The sequence below is a fragment of the Chelmon rostratus genome, chromosome 14 (genome assembly GCF_017976325.1).
Source record: "Chelmon rostratus isolate fCheRos1 chromosome 14, fCheRos1.pri, whole genome shotgun sequence".
Taxonomy (NCBI): domain Eukaryota; kingdom Metazoa; phylum Chordata; class Actinopteri; order Chaetodontiformes; family Chaetodontidae; genus Chelmon; species Chelmon rostratus.
Window position 1 is genome coordinate 2,991,069 of NC_055671.1, and position 20,311 is coordinate 3,011,379.

Genomic DNA, 20,311 nt, shown 5'->3' on the forward strand with positions numbered 1-20,311 from the left:
GAGCTGTCTGTCAGATACGGATGATTCTGGTGCTGACAGCAGGCCTCACTCCAGTGTGAGTCAAAGTGTGGCCAAAAATAAAATTGAATCGGCCCAGTGAAGCGGTGCCATGTATGCTCATAATATTTTCATTTAATTTACAGAAAATGACTGATGGTTCAGTCTTCAGTAATTACACTGCTGAGAGCAATCCTTCTTTAATGGAGGTCAAGACATGTTCTTCTGGCGGTAGGTTTAGTGAATAACACGAGGACAGATAACATAATTCATACAAAAAACAGTCAAACACAGCAAATCCCTGATATTTGTCCCTTTTTCACATGTTGTGGAATACTATATGACCAACAGGCCAAGCTCAGGGCCAAATATCTGTACACTGTACTCAGCCTGCCTTTTTGCCCGTCTTCTCTAAAGCATCTACCATTATTTTAGCTTGTGAAATGGAGGCTGTGTGTGTTTGTGTGTGTGTGTGTGTTGGAAGTCGGGGCTGCTTCACTTCGCCGCAGACTAACAACTGCTAATTAGCTCGGTCTATAATGATCCATAAGGAGCGACTCTAGCCAGTGATGTGCCACTGATGGTCTATCATTTAGCTTAGAGAGAGATGGATGGAGGGAGCGATTTAAAGGGAGGAAGCCATTCATGTCTGGTGAAAGCCGTTGTTCTCTCCCTCTGTGGAAACTTGCCAGTACAGCACCCGTCATCCCCTGGACCTCGTCCTCCCCCACCAACCCTCCAAGGCTCTGTTGTGCTTAGCTACAGAGTGCGGAGTGCACTTACCTTTCAGAGTAGACAGATGGGTAGTGTGCCCATAGGGCTCCGCTTAGGTCCTGTGCTCTCTTATGGTTTTTGTTCCACACATTAAGACGTTTGATTGGCTTTTTTTTCTGCTATATAATCTTCAACAATGGGGGAGATTGGAATGGACTGGGACTGTGTGGGAGAATAATGGGAAGGTGGCTGTTTGCAGTGCTGAAGTGTAACTAGGATGGCACGATGTTAGTCTCTTTTTGATGGAATATCTCTGATTTATGTTCCATCCTCCACTAATTTGAATTTGATGGCTCTGCTTGTTGTGTCATTGGGAAGTGATAGTGGAGATTTCCAGTACACCCACTTTGCACTAATACCTTTCTTGTTAGCCAATGTTTATGCTGCTTTCTCTCTACAATTTTCATCTTTTGTCTGTCTGGGTGAAACACAGTTGTGTCTGAGATCAGAAAGGTAAATCAATACATTCCTTCTCCACTTTTATTTTTATTCCACCTTCATTTATTCAGGGGAGTTTCACAGACAGCAACACTCCCTGATCACATTCACACATGTACACATTCACACCTGGAAGCCGTCCAGTACAACCACAGTCTGATCTGTCAGCCAGTGGGCTGCTGCTGGAGTTAAGTCACTTTCCCCACTTGAATGTCATGGGATTTGATCACTATGGCATGTGCATATTCCTGCATAGTTTGCTGTGAAAGATGTGGTGTTTCAGTGGTTAGGTTTTGGCACTTTCCCTGCTGCGGCCTGGGTTTGATTCTCTGTCAGCCGAGGATTAATAAAGTTGATCTTATCATATTTTAGAGTCACACAGAAACATAGAGTCACACAGAAACATAGAGCCACACAGAAACATAGAGCCACACAGAAACATAGAGCCACACAGAAACATTACTCCCCTTGCAGAAGTACTTTATTCAGTGAAACAAACAGCAAAACTTGCCTGAAGACAAATAGGTTAAATGGGAAGTGTGTGTATGGTTATACAATGCACACACACTTTCATACACACCAAAAATATCTACCGAGTACTCTTCTGACAAGTGAAAACTGTCAGAGGTGCAGAGCTTCCACTGCAGCTGAGCTTGTTTCAGAAATTAATCACCATTCTTCCAACATGCATGTGCATGATTAGAGACACGAACACAAACACACATCTTTGAACTGCCACAAAATTAGATTTTCTCTTTTAAAATAGCAATACACAGTACACGAGCCCTGTCAGTGTCTTCCATGTCTACTGCATTTCCTGTCTGGCCCGTTCTCAGCTGAATTAGCATGGGGATAGAAGTGCTGTAAAAACGCCTGCTGTAAATACAACTTTAAATAAAACTTTATATACATGCATGAGAAAGACAGAGCAGTTGGGAATGCACTAAACTTCTGCCTAAATAAAACCATGCTGGCGGCCATTAAAAAAAGGTAGTAATTTCCCTCTGTCAGAGCCAGAGGACTCCACTGGGACTCATGAGGCCTGATCTGACCTCCACTCCACAAGTCAGTGGCCTTGTCCTTATTCTTCAAATCCAGCTGGCAGTGAGCAGTCATGCTGACAGCACATTTTTTTCCTCTCTGCATGTCATAAAACTTGAGCTCTCTTGTCAAAAGGAACCCTTCAGGTTTCTCTGTTCTGGCAGCGTTGGGACAGATTTAAGTTAAGTAAAAGTAAACTAAGTGCATTTTAAGACTGCCTCTGCTCCCTTTTGTTCAGCAAGTGTACTCGGGTTTTAATTAGATGTAATATTTACATTTAGCATGTCTTGGTTTGCAGTGATGGTGTTTAATAACTAGCACTCAGTTTTTGAATGTGAGACGTGCCTAAACCAGCAAGCAGTTTCCATGTTTATCTAAGTGTGTGTGAGACTGAGAAAAACATGTTAGACAAGTAAGGGCAGAGGGCAGCTGGAAGAGTACAGGGGCGCTTGTTTGTCCTCTGAGCAAACCTAACTGCCTACAGGCAACTATTAGAATTCAGCATCCGCCACTCCCTGCTACTTATAAAACATGATTTTATTAGAAGTGTCAGAACAAAGGTCACAACCCTGCCTCCACTGTTGTATCTCTGTTCTATAGGCAGTGAAACAGTATATGCGACCTTCCCGCTTAATTGATCTCTACAAAATGACGAAGAATAACAAACATACTTCTCGTTCCAGGACTCATGAGAACCTTCAGTGTCATCATGTTATGGTTTTACAGCAGTCAGAAACATCTGAGGCTCCCTCATTTACGTTCAAACCTCCTCCACTCATTTTTGTACTGAAACAAAAGCTGTGATTAGCCTGACTGGCTTCTGAAGCTCTGTGTGTGGTTGCAAGGACAGGTTTCAAGACAGCGGTTTTACAGCTCTAATTCAGAAACAGCTCAAAGGAAAGGTCCACCCAAAGATGTTAATCCCTTTTTTTTTTTTAAACCACAAATATGTGACAGCATGTGAATTTCTTTTCTTTAAAGAGTAGAATCCTAAATATAAAGGGTGTGATCTGTTATGTTCCCTTTGAACTGAATATATATTTTTTGTGTTTATGAGAGGCCCAAAATGAACACAACCTGATGGTGGCATTCATGAGTATAGTAGAAAGTATGTAACTATGTGTGTATGTAACATAAGTGTGCACATAGAAATTCATTGTTAGATACTGTTTGTGTCTGCAGATAGGTTGGATTGTTACTTGAGCTGTGCAGCAACGTACATCATAAAGGTCATGTTAAATCAGTGATTTGTGGGTGTAGTCTGCTCAGAATTTGCTTAGCTGTACCTGTTTTGCAGGACAAATATAGTGTTGAAGGTGTTACACACTGATTTTCCAACAAAAGGTTTAACTATATTGGTAATGTTGGAAATGTAGTGCAGTGAGACAAACTGGCCTTTGGAGTAAAAACCCACTCAAATGGACCATTTGGTATAACGTGTAACAAATGACGGTTGGTAATTTGAGATGATGTATGCGGCAGGTATACACTGACACTCCAGTCCAGACGAACAACTTAAATGTATTCCCTGTAGCTTCAGCTCAGATTGATACAGATGGTGCTGCTGGCGCATATTCACGGAAGCATTCATGTACATATGGCCTCTTGATTGCCGTTTTTGCTGGCGACAAATTATCCGTTAAGTGCCAGCAACTCAATCCATTACTGACACTGACCCTAACAGATTGGCTGCAGGCCTGCAGCGGTGTGGTGTTACACTTGGGTGAGGGACCCTGCAGATGGTACAGGACTATCCTCTGTAAGTGCTGACATTGTATCCATCATTTACCTCTGAGAGTTACTCCAAATCCCTCAAGTTTTATCCCAGCGTCCCTTAGAAGGAAAGCTGCGAGCATCCAGAGGAAGAGAAAGACGATCGAATGAAAAAGAGGATTACAGGTTTGTGTAACAGATTAGATTCTTTTTAGCTGTTAAATTCAGATTAATTCCGCATTCGTCACGGCAGCCAAGATGGAAGATGTTTTCATTCCATACGTTGGCCGTCTGACCTTGGTAAAAATAATTCATCTCATCCTCACTTGCAGAGCATCTTATCAATATGCCACACTGTGTCTTTCAGGAGTGGGGATGCATTTGAATCATCAAAAGTAGTTTGAGTGGAATGCTAAACGGAGGATTTATTTTGGAGGAGGGGAAGGTCTCCATTCAGATGTAGCTGTACATTTGCAAGAAAAGCTCAAATTAAAATGTGAACTGCAACATCAAAACATCTCCTTTAGCTGACTTAGTGCTAATGTGGTGGAACCTGTCCTTAATGTGATCCATGGATCATGCTGAAGCTAATTACCATCTGCTCACTTACACTTCCTGGCCCTGGCACACTGGGTTGTTTTCAATTACATCTCCCGAAACAAGATTACAGCTTTCATTTTTATTTTTGGCGAGGAGGGCTGCATGGCTGCGTCTCCTCCAGGTGAGAGCCATTATGTGTGACTGGAGGAAGTGCCAGCTGCTTATTTTCCCCACTGTGTTGATAGTAGGGTCGAGGGCTCAGACCAGTGAAGCTGAATTGTTGTCTCCACATACAGTCATTATGTATGTTGTTTATTCTGCTGTGCAGAACACTGGAACCCCAACATCACACATTCAAATAAATTTAGACCTTTTAACTCCTTCCTTGAAGCTCCAACATCTTTGACTTGTATTTTTTGCCATCGTCTCTCCTGCTCTCCTTCTTTTCATAGATTAAACCAAAGCATCATAGAAATGTAGCTTTGCTGTGCAAATCCTTAATATTCCATCAGGCCCCTCACGTTTCTAAAAGGGTTTTATTATTATGGACTTAAAGCATGGAACATTAAGGCTGGGTATGGCTGAGAGAGCGAATTAAGGCAATCAGTCTTGATATGCTCACATATTGAAAACACAGGCTCCAAAGCAGTGAAGAGAAAAGACAGAGAACTTGATGTATTACATTACATAATTATGATATTATGAACGTTGCCACCCTCACTAGTCAGCACCAGGAATACTAGTTGGTTGGATGTACACTTGTAAATGACAGGATAATGTGCAGTGCCCATGATGCACAGTGCATTATTGCATTATTTACAGTGTGATTTGGTTATTGAAGAATGTGATGAGTGGTTTCAAATGGCTCTTATATGCATTGTATAAAAATATTATTATGTATTATTATATTGTTATTTTCTATCTATCTGTTTTCTTACTTTTGGCCTAGTACACTAGACTAAGTTTGAACTTAGTGGTAAGATTTGTCAGTTCCTATCAATGGCACCATTAGTTCCTAGCTGTGTCTGTTATGGAGCCCATGTGAGATATTAATTCATGTAATGTTACGGATGATCCAGGTAACATTCACGAGCAGAAATTCAGTTTTTCAGCCACCTCATTGTTCCTGATGGAACATTAGGTTAATATCAGTGTGACCAGATGGAGATGCAGATGGACGTAGCTGGCTGCAATTTTACTTAGCAGCGAACAGGATATCTGATAAAACGCTCTGAGATGTGACCTTACCTAATATTTACTTTTTCATTTTGCTTAAAAGCCCTCAAAAACTCAGAGGCTTCAGAGGTGTTTCTCGATAACATTAGATACTTAGAACTGAGTAAACAACAATGAAACTTGAAGTTGGACAAAAGCATCCTTGGGGACTGTTTATGTAGAGTTTAACTGTCAAAAGATCAGTTAATCTGCTTCCTAGGATGGGTGGGTGTGGTTTCATCAGATTTGACTGTGTGCAACATAAGCAAACAACCCCACAACTGTCATCACATTTTGATTGGCGCACAGAAATACATGGCATCACTTTTCTCCTGTTTAGGAAGAACAAAAATGAAAATGCAGAACTGTCTCATGTCAGAACTCATGCTACCTTTAGAAACCGGTTGAGGCAGTTGGTTTTCGGGGCCTTTTCAAGTGAAGTAGGAAGTTTTCAGGTGAATTCATTCAACTGCATTTGAAACTTTACAAAATTCCTGGACAGATCTTAAAGGGACACTCTAACTTTTTTACACAGTTTGTTTCTTCATCACGAGGACTACACAGAAAGCCTGTGTGGTAAGTGGGGGGGTTGCATTTCAAAGACATAGGAATTTTCCAGTCAGGAGGGTGTGACAAAAAGATGCTTTTAGTTGCATTATAGGAGGTTTAGGAACCAGTGTTTTTGGAGACTGACTCATACTAGGGACCAAAAGCCAGAATATCTCAGCCTCTGCTGCACAGATTTTGACCTTTTGAAAAACAATTCCACTCATTAGTCCCACAACTTCACTGGAGTACCTCTTTACAGATGCAGCCAGACAACCTATTTTATCTGTCATTGCTCTATAGCAGTGCTCAGGACACATGTTGACACTGGGTGGGAAGGAAGGAGGTCTGAGGCCTGTCAGGGGGAGGTCTGTGGTACATATTTGGCAACAGTTTTGTGGGTGAAGTATAAACACCTCTCCTACCTGTGTATGCTGATGACACACACAAAGTTAACAGACAGCACGATCACTGCTTTCCCCTCAATCAAACTGCCATTTTCAGCCAGCCTACAGTCTGACTTTCAGTCTGCCGCTGATCACTGCCAAGCCAGAAACCCTTTTGATGACTCATGCAGATAGGCATCCATACACGGGTGAAAAAATCTCTCTCAGGCTCACTCGTACACTCACACACGTTTGATGAGTCATGGGTGGGATGATATGTGTTAAGTAATTGGCCAGTTTATTTCAAGAGCAAAGAGGTATTTTGTGTGGATTTGAGGTGTTTGTCTCCATATCTCCACCCTATTGTGACATTCAGTATCTTTGGAGTTTGTGTTGCTTAGGTTTGAGCATGAATAGGTGTTGGTCTTTGTCTGTTCAGGCATAGTGACATCAGTCTTCCTTTTACTTATTCCAAACATTAAACAACACTTTCTCGCTGTCAGAGGATTTTTCCCAGTGAAGGTCTAAGGTACAATACCTGAGGCTGTTTGTTTTGGGCCACTTCAATGCAGCAGAAACAAGCTGTGAAAACAACATATATACATGATATATCATCACCTTGTAACTTGATATGCTGAACTTGTTGGCAAGCAGTTGTATTTTACACATCCAGCAGCTATAGAGCAACATGAGCATTCATTTGCAGTTGTGTTTTTGTCCACTTGGTGAATGTAATTCCAATATTCAATCTCTTTTCAGCTCTGTTTTTGCTCTATACCAGCTCCTGGCGGGAATATCTGGCTCTTTAGCTGCTATAAGTTCACCAACTAGTCATCAACTGTCTGTATGCGCTTTGCTCTTGAACACATGCTGTGGTGTGCAGTGTCAGAAAACAGCACTGAGAGCAGTGAGAGTGAACCGAAACAGTCAAAACCAAGTTATGGCTGGGTTGCTAAAGAATGAGCTGAGCTGACAATAGAGCTCCGTAAAGCTGATGGTAGCTGCGGGTTCAGGTGATGATGGTGTGTACCTTCATCACTCAGAGTGATACCTTTCACTTTGTCACATTGTTTCCGCGTCGCTGTTTGATATGCTGCTATTATAAAAACATGCGTGTAGTGTAGCTGCTTTAAGAACAGAGCGGAAAGCCATTCATGAACTATACATGAACATGCCAAACATTTTAAATGAAAGTGTCACAGATCAGAACTTCAAAATTTGGCTTTCTGCTTTGAACAATGTGACTTGGATCTGGTAAAGCTTTAAATTTTAGGCCATTGTGGTTCATTTATAATTCAGACAGATATTTTACATTACACTGAGATAAACTTTCGTACTCCCTCTAGAAACTGCTGTATAACAGATCATTACTAATTCATCTGATGGTGTGCATCAAGGCTTGATACGCTTAACTGAAAAAGCATGCAATCTGCCCGTGTGAGCGTGATCTTCTCAATCATCTTTCATTATGTGCAGAATGTAGCCACATTTTGTAGTGTGGCAGATGTTTTTCACACTTCTTCCCATGGTCGCATAGGGCAAGTGTAATTTCACATCATCTGGCACAAACACAGCATTCATATAAAGTGCCTTTCTCTGTGAGAAGGGAACTGTCCACCCATCATAGTAATCACAGCGATGTCAAGCTTTTACCATTATGCTCCAGAGTAGAGACAAGTAGATGTGTTGTTATGCTAATGCATGTTAATCAACTCCTCGCCTGAACGAGCGCTTACCCTCTAACATTTCAGATATCGCCGCAACAGCAGACATGCAAATGTTTCCTCTGCAATCTGCAGGCTTTATAGAAGCAGAGAAAAATGATCATGGTGACATTTTATACATGAATGCTCAGACAAAGCAATCGGACAGGGTGATAAATGAGGCTGGCTGTGTATATGTACCGTGTAGACGCCTGTGTTCTTCTACCAGAAAAGGGCATGTGGAGACATGTGGGTAAATATACATGCCTAAACACACATACCTGGATGCACAGACACACACGCTTTCTCAGACCGCCTCTCTTTTCTTCTGATCTTTGTCTGTCTCATTAAATTGGAAGTTGATGTTAGCTGCATTTCTATAACAAGGCTACACAGAAGAAACGCATGGATCCAGATATCTATTTTCTTAAGCTTGTGTTGTATGTTATGTAACTAGTGTGTTGTACATCAAGTGTGTGTGCTGCTGTTGTCTTGGCAGGGATGCTGTTTCCCGTACCTGTCAACACTGGGATTTAAAAAATAAGGCAGGTTTTGTGGCGCCCCGCCCTGGGCTGCCCCACCACCCTCACCACTGTTCACATACCCCTCACCACGTGGAAACCACATGCTTTAAAATATCAGAGCAATAAGGATTGAGTTAACTAGTTAAACTCACTTTAGGCGACTGCGGTTAGCTGGTCAGAATCAGACACCTGGTCTGCGTTCATTGCATTCATTGGCACATGTTTCTGCACCTCTTGGGCACGCCTTTGCTTGACAGACTTGTCATGCAGGCTCACATCACTTCTCCCTCTGTGTGACACACTAAAATCCATGTGGCGTAGTTTACAAAAAGCCTGACTTTGACTGACATTGCTCTCCATTAAGTACAGGTAAGCCTCCTCCTCCTCCTTTGGTGAGATACATAAACTTTTAGTCTTTCTGGCAGGGTTCTCCTTCCCTCCCACGCTCATCCATCTCTTTCATCATCTGTCATTTAAGTGATGATATCCCATTAACATTGAAGCCAACCTTTTTTGTTTGTTTAGAAAGATTTAAAGTGTGGTTTAAACTGATTGACAACGGGAGAAAAGGGTAAAATACAGGTGAATCCCAGGAAACAGGATATATATTAAAAAAAAAAAGCGAAGCGCCGCCCTGCTGGCTGCATCGTGGTCCTCCTGTCCCTATTTGTACTGTCTTTTGTGCCTTTGTGTCCTCTGGGACAGCTTGTAACCGAATATAATTTCGTTGCACTTGTGTAATGACAATAAACGCTTCCTGATTCCTGATATGTATATATACATATCATTTGATATCAAAGGTAAAAAAGTGATTGAATGTCTGAAAGCTCCCTGAGTTCAAGTCACTTCAGCAACTTTTTCCATCTTGCAACATTAGCAACAGTTGCATTAAGTGTAAGACACTGAAGGTAGTTTTTCTTCACCCATGACCTCTGTTGTTGACTGAGATGCATCACACTTAAACACACAGACGCACACACACTCGACAAAGGGCTGAGTGAGCTTGTCCCAAAGCCGCGACACTCCACACCTGCTCCTCAAAGGAAGGGGCCAAGTCTTGTTATCTGTCTTAGTGGCACTGAAGGTGACAAGGGATGTGTCTGCCAGTTTACTGATGCTTCGTATTGTCACTCAGCTATAAATCCACTATGCTCCCTGGGCTTAGCTGTTGTTTTTTTCCTGTCAGGAGGGAGGTGGTGAGGGGGGGAAGTGCAATCACAGTTCCAGTTTGATTTGGAGGCTGTGCTTGACACGAGGAATCACATTTCACTGTGACAGCTGCAAGCTGGCATGGTTTGGGGCTATATGGCATTTCACACACACCCATCTTTGGGATGATAGTTTGACTTGCTAGATGAGGCTGACTGGGATGAATTACTGCATGAAGAAGTCTTTTTGCTCTTGTCAGAATCCATACCCTGTCTTCCTCTGTATGCCTTGTTCAGTCATCTCCTGTGCTCAGTGACTGGAACGCCCCGCCCCTAACCTCCCATCACACACACACACACACACACACACACACACACACACACACGGAAACACACACACACACTGAGACTGATGATTCCACTGCTGGGCCAGGTGCTGTAGGCTTACTTCACATCATGTGAACATTGTGTATTATATTCAGTCAGTCTTGTCCAGACTAGCTCAAGTGAATCCATCACTCACCATGCGCTGTAACATAGCCAAAACAAACTGAATAAAAAAAAACTCATATTGGAGCATCATAAAGAGGTATTTTTAGTTTGTTAGGAACATAATAGACCTGGATACACGTGCATGTAAGCTTAAAAACATGAATCTGTCAAGTACTGCAGGGCAAAAACATCTTTGCTTTCCGTTATGGAATACTAACAGTCTGTTTTTAACCGTCATTCAAAATCCACAGCTTTTCTTGTCTACATCTCCTTTACAGTGATAACAAAGAGTGCTCTGAGGAGATGTGTGAGAAAGAAAATCCCAGTCGGATTGCATTTTGACTCATTGAAAAGTGTAAAAAGTTCATGAAAACATGGCAAGAGCACTAAGTTTGCGGTGTCAATTTAGGTGCTTGTGTAATGATGAAGGCTGGAGGGGGAGACCCCAGAAAGGCCTGTTTTCATCTCCCCTGGAACACATTGTTCAGCTGGTGGATAATCGTGAGATAAGAGGAATTGTGTTAGAGCTGCCAAAGCAAACAAAACCATGCCTTCAGGACAGAGATGGTTGCAGGTTTTTGTTTGTGAAAGGCGTTTACCAAGCGTGGCGAGAAAAAAAAGGCGCCTGTTGAAAATCCTAAGTAGCTTTGCAGCCAAACTGAGAGAAAAGTCTGCATTAGACCAAGAGATAGCAAACCCAGCAGAGGGTTTGAGTGGTGGAAAAGAGTGCAAACACTCTGATACATTCATGATTTTTGAAAGAGGTAAAATGATGCCAAGAGTGAAGAAAGAGTGAGAAAAACAAGTGGGCAAGTGTTTTACAACCTGCTGTCTATAACCACACACCCGCCGTCTCCAGTAAGACTGAGATCTAATAACATGATTCCTGCGGGATGATTAATCAGTGGTAGAGAGATTGACAGTATATTTGTTGTAGTGGCCCTGTGAACACCAGTCACGCATAATAAACTGTAGAAATGTAATTAAACTATCGCTGAAGCAATTTAACGGCCAAACTTTTTAATGAAGTTTTCTGAAGTGTGTTACTTGGCATTACAGGAAGCAGTTCAGGTGGATGGATGTTTAAACCCTTTTTACTCTTTTAGGCTGCAAAACACATAGTAGTGGGTCCTAGCCTATAATTTGATACCAAGGGAAGTAGGCCACACACATTTCTTCTCTGCTTTCTCCTCTGCTATTTTCAGCTCTTGATCATTGAGTCTAATGTGCTATTACTTCCTTCCTACCTGCGTGAACAGTGCTCTGCTGTAGCACAGCTCCTGGCCCTTTTGTTGATGCACCGCTGTAGATAGTGAATGATTTATGGACTGTACATGGAGAGATAAAATACACCAACATATGAATAGTCTTTCCGCTTTGGTAACATTGTTGAAAGTACTACATGCTCAGAACTATACTGATGTTTGCTCCATTTGGTCCATTGTGGTGTTGCTGCTCACTGAAACCTATTGATAAATGTTTCTAATGACAACATGTGAGAGGCAGCGGGATCGCATCAGGTTAATATGAGCTGGTCGAAAGGCCTGGCTGCACTGTCGCTGCTTTGGATTCATTGGTGGCTATCTTTGTTGCCACCGTTTGTCTACCATGCACACCACGCTGCAGCCCTGACAACGACCACTTCAGCAGCAACACCTTGGATTTAATATTTAACCGGGTCTGTCCAAGAGTCTACCTTTGGTTTTTATGTGTGTGTATGACGCACTGCAGCAGACTGGAACAAATGTAGTGTTCATTTTCTGATGAATACTGTTCAGGTTTAATCAAGTGGTATGTATGTATGTCTTTTTGGGGTTCTGCAAACGTGATTTACTCCCAAGTAAATCATATCAAAGTCAAGTGCAGACGTCAGTACTCTGACTAACTTGTATAGTCACACACACGTTCAGACACATCATCATTATCTTGCCTTAGAAGTGCTTTGCACCGTGTCTGCACGCATGCTTTGTAGCCATAGAGTTTTTGACAGTTTTACCACCACGTCGCCTTCTGTTTTCTGTAGGTCACTGAAACTGTGACCTTTGCATTAAGCCTACAAGAAACAGGCCAGGGAGACCAACCAAGTCGTCTCATACTCTTCTAGAAAATTATAGAAGTTAACTTTTTTTGTGTGTGTGTTATCGCTTTCGTTCTTTGCACCCTGAAGTTTTGAGGCACACAGATTCTCATAATTGGCCATCCAGCTCGAATTCACCGAGACAGTTTGTTTACTGCTCCATAACTGTTGTTATGTGATCAAAGATGTTAAATTTAGCTGACTCTTTGAGCGGATTTCCCATGCGGCTTGTGTCTTGCATTACCAGAGTAAACATGCAGCTTTTTTCATGGTCTTCTTCATTAAACCCTAAGTAGTGTTGCTCATTGCATACACAGTTGCTTTAATTTGACAGCAGCTCTGTACAGAATTCATTGAAAAGCAAAAAAAAAAAAAAAAATCAATGAAGCTTTGTGTTATTGGACGCTCACTCTATGATGTATTTTTTTAGACCCTCGAATAGTCCTGGCTGTTCTCTGGTAGTGAATAAACAGACCCACAAGTCAAAACTGACATTGCTTATAATATATGGAAGGGGAAAATCTTGTAAAGCTTAACTCGATTTTAATCTTTTGTTTTAATAATCTAAATCATTAAAAAACGCTGCATGCTCGCTCACTTTTTCAAAGGCTGACAAATTTCAAAGAGCAGAACTGGTGAATGTGTGATACTAATCAGTGATTAACGTGTTGGTGGTTGGATGCACATGAACTCAGATGGAGACACAGTATCAGAAAAAATGTTGTTCCTCACAGCTGAGTACTGTTTCTCGGTGTCAAACCCAATTTACTTAATTTTCTTTGAGGAAATGAAAAATGTGTAAAGCAATCTGAGGTTTTGGTCTGAGCACATACAGTAATGAGGTGGTGAAATTAATGATCAGAGCTGTGCATGTGTTTTTCTAAGCACTGATTAGGTGAGCTAGGATGTTGGTCCTGGTTATAGAAAATGACTTTCGTTCTTTAATTGAAGCGCCGTGTTTTGTTATTAGCGGTTTGTTGTTTGGTTTGGTTTCTTGAAACCGATGCTTCTTTATTGTCTTCCAACTGTTTGATACCAGTAAAAAAAAAAAAGTGAGCTCAGAGCTGAAGAAGCATGAGTTGATGAGCATGCGGCTTGCCTCGAGGAGAAGCAGCCACTTCACTCAGCAGCTGCATTTTCTGGCCTCATCACTCTGGAATGACCAGAATCTGAACCGCTTCTGCCTGTTTAGCTAAAAGCTCAAAGAGAAAGAGTTGGAGCGTGAAGACCTCAGTGTCCCTCCACTCCGCTCTCACCCCCATCCATCAATCTCCTCTCGACCCTTTTTCTCCTTCTTCCCACGTTGCACATGACTGTCTGTGCCGCTATAGCAACTACTCCACCTCAGTGCTCCCTCCCTTTTGTGGACGGAGGAAATGGCTCTGCAGTGGCGACGCACAAGGAGCACTGAGCTTAACCCACGGAGCCCAACCTCCTGCACCTCTGCCATTGAAGCGGGAGCCGTGCTTGAAATGTGGTGTCACGACATGTGGAGTGACAACATTGTGCGGTGTGGCTTTATTCACTTTGTGCGCACCAATCCGTTTCTAGACATTTATACTTTAGAGGAGCTGTCAGCTCTAACCACATTCCCCTTCAGGAGTCTGAGAACTTTGGATCACAGGCACCACTGATCAGAGGCTCCAAATCAAGTGATCTAATCAGGTCATCAGATAAAAGTATGAACCCCACAAGCACCTGTATACTTTTATTTTTGTGAGTGAGTTTTCCTACGATGTCAGATGTTTTTAACACCTGGAACATTTGGAGTTTAACACGCACAAACACATCATAACAGTACTGGAGGGAGCACATATCTCTTCAGTGGGCCTTCAACCTGTTGCCTTTTATGTTGCAGTGTGGGGTACAGACAGTGTGACTGCCTTGTATGGAGAGACCATTACTATACCATGCAACGATGGAGCTCTGGCACCGGAGGATCTGATGTTCATTAAGTGGAAATACGTAAGTAGATACTGACTCTCAGTACTGTCCATGAAGTGTTTTAGGTTTACTGAATGCACACTTTGCCAAGACATTCAATGACATGGAAGAGGCGGAATAATGGAGCACATGAAATGATTTGGCTTGACCACACATTGTCACATCAATTTTTACACTCATTTTTCCTGGAAGAATTAGGAAGACTAAAGACTTCTGCACATTTTCAAATGACAGATAATGCATTTTTAAGCTACCCACCCACAAATGTAAGCGCCCAATGGTATGAGAAGAACCAAATATGTATGCCAAATACACTTATTTATTTTCATAGTTTTAGTCAGAATCATTGAAGAGATATATGAGATATATGAAAGAAGTGAATAAAAAAGCCTAGCACAATACCAAATGAAATAAATGCATGAATAAATAAATTAGTTATTCAAAAAGGTGCAAAAGCATCTCATGTTCTCCAGTAAAAGCCTTTTCAGTGAAATCCTCAACATATCCACCAAAGACTGTGCAGTCTGTCCCATTCAAGAAAATGTACAGTCCAGCACAACAAGACAGGAGAAATGTTGTACTCAGTTGCCTGTTAAGAGGGGGCTGCATCAAGTCTACAACCGGAAGCTTCGGTCCACATGTCTGTTTCAAAGGTTCTTGGAATCATATTGAGAAGTCATGTCTAATCAGGATCAGCGCCTTTTGAAGACAAATAGATGAAACTCTGCTCAGTTGCTTTGGAAATGGCATCGAATACTCTGTGAAAAGGACTACCACTTAATGCTTTTATTCAAACGAGATTTTATTTTCAGAGTTATGACAAAGAGGTTTTTGTCAAATGAGAAATTTCAGTTAGAAAGATGGTTTAGAATGGTTTTCGCTTGAATGTTCGCTGCCATTAGTGAGCTTTTGAAGATTATATTCCACGGTAATGAGATTTCTATCGTGGGAGAGTTTGGTGCATATCTTATGACATCACCCCAACATCAGACTCAGCAGCCACAATAAAATGATGAATATTATTCAACTAAAGTTCCAGCAAACTGCACTCGCACTTTCTTGCAATTTATCAGGTTGCAGCTTTTATATCACTGCAAAGTCAATTTCTTTTGGTTTTGGGAAGACATTTGAACTCTGGGCAGTTGTGATGATTATTTTTTGACATTTCATAGACAGAATGATGAGTCATTCTGTCTATCAAAAATCATAATATGCAGATTAATGCATAATGAAAATAAACATTATTTGCAGCCATAAAGGTATTCTCTTGAGGACCCTGTAGAATCTGTTTTAGTCAGAAATATCGAAGTTAATGCAAAAGCTACAGTGGAGTGAAAGTACAGACGTGTGGCTGCGATCATGTTCCGTCTTCTAGGCTTGTGTGTAACGCAGTACATTTAGTAATGTACTTAGCTACAGATTTAAGGTACTTGTACTTTACTTCAGTATTTCCATTTTATTCAACTTTGTTCATCTACTTCACTACTTACTTCCTTCTGTAAAGGATCTGAATCCTTCCTCCACCACTGCTTGTACTGCAGGTGCAGGTGCTGAAGAAGTCACGTACTTTCATCAAGAAACTTCAAGACATGACTTGAGCAGAGCTTTAAAAGCCTGTGTCGTTAATAAAACATTCAGAAATAAAATGAATTTAGATACCATGTAATGTAATCTAAGATGTCAGTTAAATATGGATCCTCATAATCCCAAGTGTAATTAGCCAGTATCAGCGAGATCAATTCTAATCTGTCATGCTGAATCCACTAATGCTGCAAGAGACAATTTGACTTGTGCGGTGTGTACCTCGTCTAATTAACAGCTGTTTTTCATGGTGCTTCAGCTTTGAATCATTGCGCAGTCAGATGTTCTCTGGAAGTTTGTTGAATGACACGTTGAGTACTGGGTCATAGATTTTTGTACATCTCTGTTTCAGTAAACTATAATTATAACGGAGGGATGAGGAACTGTGATGCACGGATTTGCAAAATCATTTAAATGGATTTCTTGCCACACTTCAGGAAAAAGACGACGGCACTCCCGGCGATCTGCTGATCAAACAGGCGCGCAGCGAGCAGGCCACAGTGCAGGCCACAGACAGCTACGCCCAGCGGGTCAGCATCGATGACAAGTTCAGCCTGCTCATCACTCAGGCCTCGCTCACAGACCAAAAGACTTTCACCTGCATGGTGGTGTCAGACGCCAACCTCATGGAGTACCCCGTGTCTGTCCTTGTGTACAGTAAGCTCAACAGTGACACACACCACGAAAACAATGTTACAACTTGGGAGGGTGTCATCTTTCAAGCAAGCAATAAGTCAACATCTATTGTTACTCCACTTACTAACATAGAGTAACAAGACTTGTAAAGACCATCATGTCACTTTTGTAAAATGAAATGATCATCTCTCACAACTGTACCTGAATATATTTTATATTCCTATATTCTAATCTGGAAGATTATACTGTGCACATATTAAGTCCACTTCAAATAAATGCAGACTGTTGATCTGCTCGACAGAGAACAACATTTTTTTTTACATATATTGTCATGTTCAAGCTATTTTGGGGTCTTTTCCAGGAAGTCACTGAAATTATAGAAAAGGAATTACAGAATTATAGAATTATTAGCACTGACTAATTAACCAAAAACAACATCAAACAATGCATTTGTCCATCTTACTGAAAGATCCAGGGCTGATTCAGTTCAGTTGTATTCAGCTTTGCTAACAAACGGCTTACTTTTAATTGCATTACAACTCAATGTTATCCACTGTGGATTTATCCCTTTTGTTTCCTCCTGTGCTTGAGGAACTATGTGTCTGAATCTGAATTTCACTCCTCAAAACTACCCATGTATCACCTGCTAATGGGCTTTGCAAACCCATGCGTGAAATAGCACATGAAGAGACTAGCTCAGTAGGCCTTAGAGAGAGTATTAAGTTGTAGTTAACAGGGGGCGAGTTGAAATTATGTCCTACAGCTTGAATATTAACGATGCAATAAGTTTGCAGCTAAGCATTTAGATGAACTGGACTGTTTGCTTGCTAGTTGCTATTTGTTTTCACTGTGCCCCACAGTTCTGTAAATATGGAAAGCAATTACGAACAGCATGAAGAAAAGCTGTAAACCTGAAGAACTTTATGCAAAGTTTCCACAAGCTACAATTTCGTGATTCCATAACCTGATTCTCTACTTTTGTGTTTGCAGAGAAACCGTCCTCAATTCAGATTATGGACAAGTCTGAAGCACTGCAGAAGGACAAACCCACAACGGTAAGACTCACTCCAGCCTTTACATTTCAGTGTTCTGTACAGTGAATTCTGCACACGTAAGTGCGTGTGTAGGCTGAAGTAATTTTTTCATGAACCGTGGTGCCTGTAGTGTTATGTACTGCATATAAATGTTTACCCACTTGGGGAACTGCTGTTTTTCTGTTTTGGCTGCGCCTGTGAATTTCTATCATAAATAACTGTTAAAGGGTGAATACCACTCAACACATGACATAGACACCAGCTGCCACTGGGGTCCCTGGCAGGAGCACACAGGAGGCTGACATGTTGGATGACTGACACCGTCCAACAACCTGAGGCGTTAGAGGAAGGCAACGAGAGAGGAAAAAGAAACAACAAGATTTTGTGCAAGATTTTAAACCGTTGGTTTTGGCATTTATTTTTTGCCAGTTGATTCATTACTTCTTCCAGGTGAAGAATGATTTCATTTACTCCAGCATGCTGCATAGAAGCTTCAGCTCTACTGAGAGAGGAACAACATGGACGTGAACCAACTGTCCCCTTTCTGTTTAGCTCCGGTTTCGTTGCTGTTGTATGATTTGATAGTTTCTAAATTGTGGGGTTTTTACACATAAACACGGTGTTTTCATGTAGGGGGCTGCTGGTTATTGGACATTGAAGCATTGTGAATGCATCACCTTCACATGTTTTGAAAATGCCTTCTACATTGACATAACTTTGAACCGGTGGAGAGTTCACTGTGATAGATGATCTATCTGCACCTTGGTTTTCATACTGTACTAAAGGCACATTTCATACAAAGTAGGCTCGGTGTGCTTCACACACAGTAAATATGAACAAAGTGAAATATAACATGAGTAGATATTAATCCCATTTAAACAAAAGTGTCATAAAAATGATTCATCCCCTGCCCACCCACCAGCATAAACATACCCACCGCAAAGAGACAGAGAGAGTGGAGGGCTTGTAAACAGTGAGCAGGTCAGAGGTGTATTTAAGAGCTAAGCCATTCAGTGATTTGTCGGCAGTGAAGAATATTTTGAAATCAGTTGAGCGGAAGCAGTTTGTGTCTGGAGGAGGAATCCGTCTGAAAGCATACGGCGTGCTTTGGACATCACCCTGAAGCCATGTTGGCTGTCCTCACCTCTTGGCTATGAACAGTTAATTGGAAATGTAAGATTTGTCTTTTTCAGAAGAAATAAGCAGACAGTTATTAACTGCATGTAAATGTGAGCGTGAATATCGACATCTATTGTTTTTCTTAATTAGAATGCCTGGCTAATTAGCTGTTAAACAAACCTTGAAGCAAAATCAGTTAATGTGGCTCTTAAGCCACAATTCTGTTTACTTTGTCATAGTCACTTGAGTTGTGTCTTATCAGAGCTGCTTTATCATTTTTGACATGTTGCTGAACAGACTTTCATCCACATCAGGATGTGTTTCAGGCACCTCGGTGTGCACGCAGTTCATCTTCCCGTCATTGTGCGAGTCGTAGTTTATAGGAGAACTGGGATTCAGCTGCAGTGAAGGCGACGCTGCGGTGAAAGATAAGTGAAGTCAGACTCAAAATGCCTCCTTTGGTTGCTACCAAAATGCTTTAATCGGAGAACAATGATATGAAAAACCACAGCAAATGTCAGAATGTGACAGCATGTGCACAAATGTGCCTCTGGGCTTTAAGAACAACGCCTGCATCTCAAACGTGAACTTACTTTGATTCATAGTTGAACACCCACTCCTGCAAGAGTGGCTCTCCTTCTCGCTCTGTTGTTTGTTTTCACTCCCTGAAAACACACCTTCTCTCATTGACTCCACCATGAGTGTCTGCTGGATAAAATAGAAAAGTTTTCCAAAGCTGCGGGCAGCACATTCACAATGGTCATCTGCCTCCTGTCTTCAGCAAGCAATGCACATTTCTTCCACCACATGCAGCATACACACATTTATTATGGATCAAGTGAGCACTCCTGCCGCGGTCCGTATTCCCACCAAAAAATTCAGGTGCTGTTGAACAACTTTGAACATTTTGTGGGGAGGGGTGAGACAGGGAGAAATGTAGGGAATATGAGTGGGAAAAAGAAAGAGGATGGAAGAGGGGGAATACAGTTTTGATAACTTGCAAGAGGGTGGTGGAGGGCAAAGTCGATTCATACTCAAGTGGAATTCCAAATTAGAGGAAAGTGTCATGTCGAGAGGTGGAGAATGCAGCGAGACTGAGCGGCCTCAGCGCTGGAGTAGCACAGGTCGTATTTTCATTTGCTCGCAAAAGTCAGCCCGTGTGTAGCTCCTCTTAAACAAAGGAAAGATTGATGTAGACTGTGGACGTGTATTACGTGCAAAAGTCAAAACACAATACGCTGGCTTCAGCAGTTCACAGGCGGTAACTCCAACTAGACCTTTGTTTGCTCTTCGTATGCAGGAGGAGGTTTACCTCGAGCTGAAGTGATCAGTCAGTTCATTAGTCACATAACAGAAAGTTCGTTAATCACAGTTCTGATGATCAGTTTACTCTCCAGGTCATT

The 20,311-nt window shown here is 41.7% G+C and overlaps 1 protein-coding gene across 3 annotated transcripts in view; it reads left to right on the forward strand.

Moving 5' to 3' along the window:
- The window catches only part of alcama (activated leukocyte cell adhesion molecule a), a 64,656-nt gene that overhangs the window by 27,301 nt on the left and 17,044 nt on the right, over nt 1-20,311 (forward strand). For all 3 annotated transcript variants that reach the window (XM_041951934.1, XM_041951933.1, XM_041951931.1), the window contains exons 2-4: nt 14,453-14,559; nt 16,557-16,776; nt 17,746-17,810. In XM_041951934.1, coding sequence (XP_041807868.1) covers nt 14,453-14,559; nt 16,557-16,776; nt 17,746-17,810 — 392 coding nt within the window. The remainder of the gene's footprint in view (nt 1-14,452; nt 14,560-16,556; nt 16,777-17,745; nt 17,811-20,311) is intronic.